Here is a 5804-nt window from a genome sequence, read left to right as displayed (position 1 = left end):
ACGTGTGTGTGTGGCGTGTGTGTGTGTGTGTGTGTGTGTGTGTTTATGTGCGCGCACGTGTGTGTGTGGCGTGTGTGTGTGTGTGTGTGTGTGTGTGTGTGTGTGCGTGTGTGTGTGCGTGCGTGCGTGGGCGTGTGTGTGTGTGGTATGGGTGTGCGCGTAGGTACATATTTACCAGGCAGAGAGCGGATTAAAATGTGATTCCCGTGTGCGTGTGTGTGTGTGGTATGGGTGTGCGCGTAGGTACATATTTACCAGGCAGAGAGCGGATTAAAATGTGATTCCCTTGGTGGACGCACACGTAACGAGTGGCAAGGATTAACTAATTAACCAACTAATGACATTACGGTTAGTATGTAAAACGGAAGTAAGAATTTTCCATCTAGCGCTTGATTGCTTGAAATGTAGTTAAGCGTTATTCCATACTAATTAAGTTGATAGTCTAACGAATAACGAATCGTGGTTAATTACATTGGAACGCTGAAGCGCAATATAATAGCATTAGCTAGTCGTTTAATGATAGCCGATTATGCACGTTATCATCTACGTAGTCATCAAAATCATCATCGTCATCGTAATCATCATCATCATCATCATCATCATCATCATCGTAATCATCATCGTCGTCGTTGTCGTCGCGTTTGTCGTCACTAAGTGCTGTTCCCGCAATAACGGGGCTGGACGACTGGAACTCTCCACGAATCTTAATTGTGACCTTCGTCATGGTGTGACTAACGAAGAGATGGTGAGCAATTATAACTACTACCCCGATGTTTTCGCGTTCTATTATAACGCGGTGACTATAGTCTTATGTGCGCTGCTCGGAAATATTTAACCAGATTAGCGCAACTATCCACGGTTAGGCAGCGAATGAGATCAAAATAACCAAAGTAAAGGCCATTTCATCCAGCCCTACAAAGCCGTTTATGATACCATTCAGTTAGGTCTATTTATTGGAAATCGATTTCTGTCTATCTGTAAATACTATCATGCTAGAGATCGATTGAGTATTGACTATCCTTATCAGCATATATATATATATATATATATGCGACGTATACGTACACACTTGGCTCTTACACACGCGTACACACACAATAGACATCGGCTCGGCCTGGCAATAACGCTATCCCCGTGTTAGTCTGTATAGTTAGTTAGTCTGTTCGCGATTCTCAGCGAAACGCAAGCAATCGAGTAATCTATAGTTATATGATGAGAAGAAGCAGTGATGAATACAAGCCACTGTCAGAATGAATCACACACGAATGAATTGCAAAACGACTTGTCATTCGTTATCGTATTATTCGCTCTGTATTCATATTTATTGCGTAAAAGACTCGGTTCGCTTCGTGCTTTAATATCTGTTTAGTAAAACCGTGTATTCTTATTTTTCGAAATTGTGATTCGTTTTGTTGTTGTTGGTGTTGTTGGTGTTGGTGTTGGTGTTGGTGTTGGTGTTGGTGTTGGTGTTGGTGTTGGTGTTGGTGTTGGTGTTGTTGTTGTTGTTGTTGTTGTTGTTGTTTTGTTGTTGTTTTGTTGTTGTTGTTGTTGCTGTTGTTGTTTTCGTCGTCGTCCTCGTCATCGTTGTCGTTGTCGTCGTTTTCGTCGGCGTTGTTGTTGTCTTTACGGTCGTTTTTATAGTTGATTTATGCTTATTCGTCGCCGTTCCTTAAAGGAACTATTTGTTCACTGCCCTGAAACAGCGATCTGAAATAACCCGTAAAGGAGTGAGGGCATTGTATAGCAAGGCTATAATATAGTAGCGTATACTTACCCACAAACTGTTTTTATTTTATAATATAAAGATCAAAATAAGATTTTCAGAGAATACAACGTTTTTTATTATATTACAAACATGGAAGACACTCTCTTAGATGATACAATGGCGCAAACTAACACACGACCATATTTTTTATTATATAACAAAATCACACGCTCGTACAATGTTGCGTGTTGTTTATCAGTCTCATTCCTGTCAATTCTGGCGAATTAATCATGAGATTCGTGGATTTACATGTCATCACGTGTTCGAACGCCAACACATTTTTCATGCATTTCAGAAATATCTAATAAAACTAGCCGGATATTTCAGGTTTCAAAAATCGATTTATAATGGTTTTAAAATAAATCAAACATGCACAAATTCGCACGATTTCACGTCTAGATTCTATAAACTAGTCCGTGGAAGTGCATGCCTGTTACTTCGCTAACACACGCCGAGCTCTGCGCAGCAGGAACTCTCACGCATTGGAAGAATATGAGAGCTTTCTAATCTTAAATAAGTCGCCGTATGTCATCGTTGCAGCGAGAAAATAAAGAAGATAAAAAGTCATCAGTTTTCAATTTCATCGTCACGACAACTCATCCCGCGGCGTGTTGACGGGACCATGTCGATTAACGAACGCTGTAAGCAGTAAAAAGTATTTTTGCTGCGAAAATCGCGCGCAACAACAACACTAACGGCATCGCGAACGAATAAAATTTTTAAAAACGCTGTCATCATGACGCGCGACAACACCAGTCAAGACGCAAGCATGACGCAACCGAGACGCAACCCAAAACGCAGCTAATATGCAATGACGATAATAACAAAGTTGTGAAAAAAGATCTATTTCACGGTAACGTCCGTAGTCAACACCTTAACCTGTCGTGCTACTACATTACGACAGCGTACCGTGTGTGCATGAACCGTGTGCAGAACTATGCGCGTAGTACAGGACTACAGTCATCGCTAGACATGCTTGGCCTGTGCGGGACGCGCGCCTGCAGCTATGGTTGCTACACGCACAGCGCCAATCACTCTTTTATTGCAACTAGTTGTTGTTGCTTCCCCGGAGCAATTTTTCGATTCTTTGCCCCTCCGTCTCCCCCCCCCCCTCTTTCGCGCTATCACTTTTCCTCTTCCTGCTTTTCGCGCACTCTCTGTCTCTCTTTCTCTGTCTATCTATCTAACTATATATTTATCTATCTATCTATCTATTTATCTATTTATCTATCTATCTATCTATCTATCTATCTATCTATCTATCTATATATATATATATATATATATATATATTTTATCTATTTATCTATCTTACCTCTCTCTCTCTCTTACTCTCTTTCTCTTCTATCTCTCTATCCATCGTATCTATATCTATCTATCTCTCTATAATCTCATTCTCTCTCCCTCTTCGCTTCATTCTCTCCTTTTCTCGTCTCGCTTGCGTTAGATCCGTATAGTGGTTATATTCTTACCCTCTTCTCTCTTCTCTCTCTCTCTCTCTCTCTCTCTTCTCTCTTCTCTCTCTCTCTTCTCTCTCTTCTCTCTCTCTCTCTCGCTCTCTCGATCTCTCTTTATATCTCCACTCGCTCTCTATTTCTCTCTTACTCTCCCAGCCATACTATCCGACCGCACAAGCACGCGACAATACGCGGCGCGTGACACACTGAGAGCCAACGAGGAAGTTGTCGTCGCCGTGACACATTCACCCCAAGATGGCCGGCGGCTGTACGACAGTTCATTGAACGCGACACCAGCAAGACACAGGTCGCTGTCCCACCACTTGCAAGAGACAACGAGTGTGTGTGTGTGTGTGTGTGTGTGTGTGTGTCGGTGCACACCCGTGTGTTTTTAGACGTGTATTCACCTCTCCTTACGTGCACGTGTGTAAGTGTGATATTTACCTTCTCTCTCCCCTTCTCTCTCTCTCTCTCTCTCTCTCACCTCTCTCTCTCTCTCTCCCTCTCTCTCTCGCTCTCTGTCTTTCTCTCTCGCTGTCTGTGTGAGGATTTTTTGGACGCAAGTAGAGCGAACTTCGGGAAAAGGTCGTGGCGCGTGTTTCCTTCTATTCCCGCTGTTGTACTCTCGGCTGCACTGCTGGTTAAATTATTAGTGCCCGATTGGTTCATAATCAGCCGAACTACCAGCTGCACTATTATTCGCACTAATACCTGCACTAATACCTGCACTAATACTTACACTATTACTCACACTAATACCCGCACTATCACCTATACTTTCATCTGCAGACGTCGATAGCCTTCAGTTGTGGTTTAGTCGTCACGAGACGTTGGTGAGATTCGATCACTAGCGCGGAGAAGGAGCGAGGAAGCGGAGAATGATGCTATCCGGCGTGCTGCGACACCTAACATGCGGTCCATGCGCGGGCCAACGCCGAGTAAGTACATCCGAGCGACCTGCATCGAAACATCGTCACATTAGAGACGAATCTGTGCCGTAATTTCGCTCCTACTCCAACCACCTCCATCACGTTACACACAGCTCGGCAACGTATGCGAGGGAAAGATGCAATAGTGTATGCACATAGATACCAGCTGTTGCGCCCGCGGTTCTGTAATAGTCGCTTCCAATAATAGACCACTGATATGTGTCCAGTGATCCTGGAAATTAAGGGCTTGTTCGTTTACCATTCAGTGACGTTGTAGAAAGGATAGGCTTAATGCGTATTCCGGTTGATCGACGTTAGTTTAACAGGAATGCTGGCGCTAAGCAAGTATACAGTATTAAAATATCGAACGCACGAAAAAGAGCTAGAACTGCTACATTGCGCATGAAATACTGCCAATTTCGGTAGCTATAGGTTGAATAGGATGTATGGCGTTCGACAGACAGATATAGATATATAACACAGTTATATATATATATGTATCGCAATGCACTGCACTCGCACAGTAGGCCCCTATCCATTACTTGTGAAATATGGCGACTTTCGGTAGGCAGGTTAGAGTAAGAGATATGGCACTGTATTTTTAGACAGGTATATACAAACACTCTCAACCACACAGCAGTCTGCTCAACAAGGCTCGTATACATAACACTACACATCAAACATGTACATCACGTTATAAGGTGATGGCAATGCCACTTTCTATTACATACCTATACCTACCCGGTTGAGTAACCAGTACAAATAACCAAGTAGTAAAAATTCAGCGGATGTCATGCGCTAACAGCAGTTAGAGGTAAGTAAACTCTTAGGCCACGTGCATCTCCATCTGTTAATAGTGCTATTAACTCACGTTTATTAACTTAGTACTCGGCAGCGCATCAAAAGATAATAACCTAGCGATAATGGTAGTATTGATTATTACCGTCAACGCGAATTTAATATTTAAAATTTTACATAATTTCATCGCGTTGCGCTCGACAGATAATTACGGGTGTGTAATAAAGTCCTGAATCTGGCCACGGGGGGTTAGACAGTATTACCCTATCTGCATTCCACATGCTTGGTTCTCGATTCTATGGCACCATAAAGATAGCGAGGAATTATTTAGAGAACTAAATCTAACGTGGGGTCACTGCTTTTTATTATTGATGTGTATGCTTTACCTTATTGTATGAATAGAAGAGTATAAATGTGAGCTGAATGCATGTCGTGAATGGAGTCAGAATAGATCACGTTATGATCAATGTCTTATAGCGCGCGATTATTAATATTGTAACATATTTGACGCAATGATACACGATCTGTTGGTGATACGAATGGTACACGACAATTTGCGAAGGTAACACCGCAGACTAACGGATACACAGACTGGACGAAACGCTAAAATGGTGTAATGCAATTGAATGGTGGCGCCGCCCAGCGAATGGAGCGGTACACTAAAAATCTGGCTGTGGTGACACACCGTGGATGTGTAACGTTGTAACATTAAAACGTCTATATCGTTAATTATAATATTTGGACTGGAGTTTAATTATACATTCCTTAATCTAGAAGGTCACATGTTAGTCTTCAAGTAGATTTTGCTCTATTAAACGACTGTACATTTATTGTATCCCCCGAACGAAGTTCGTG

The 5804-nt window shown here is 42.4% G+C and overlaps 2 protein-coding genes across 2 annotated transcripts in view; both read left to right on the top strand.

The window, feature by feature from the left end:
- The window catches only part of LOC106821522 (gamma-aminobutyric acid receptor subunit beta-like), a gene marked incomplete at its 5' end in the record, with an annotated part of 15192 nt that extends 11119 nt beyond the window's left edge, over positions 1-4073 (top strand). The window contains 2 exons of the mRNA XM_014826371.1: positions 3379-3561; positions 4012-4073. Coding sequence (XP_014681857.1) covers positions 3379-3561; positions 4012-4073 — 245 coding nt within the window. The remainder of the gene's footprint in view (positions 1-3378; positions 3562-4011) is intronic.
- The window catches only part of LOC106821532 (fatty acid synthase-like), a gene marked incomplete at its 3' end in the record, with an annotated part of 7227 nt that continues 4735 nt past the window's right edge, over positions 3313-5804 (top strand). The window contains 2 exon segments of the mRNA XM_014826384.1: positions 3313-3649; positions 4012-4160. Coding sequence (XP_014681870.1) covers positions 4101-4160 — 60 coding nt within the window.

This window comes from Priapulus caudatus, unplaced genomic scaffold, assembly GCF_000485595.1.
Source record: "Priapulus caudatus unplaced genomic scaffold, Priapulus_caudatus-5.0.1 Scaffold76, whole genome shotgun sequence".
Classification (NCBI taxonomy): domain Eukaryota; kingdom Metazoa; phylum Priapulida; class Priapulimorpha; order Priapulimorphida; family Priapulidae; genus Priapulus; species Priapulus caudatus.
This window is presented reverse-complemented; position numbering and strand designations above follow the sequence as displayed.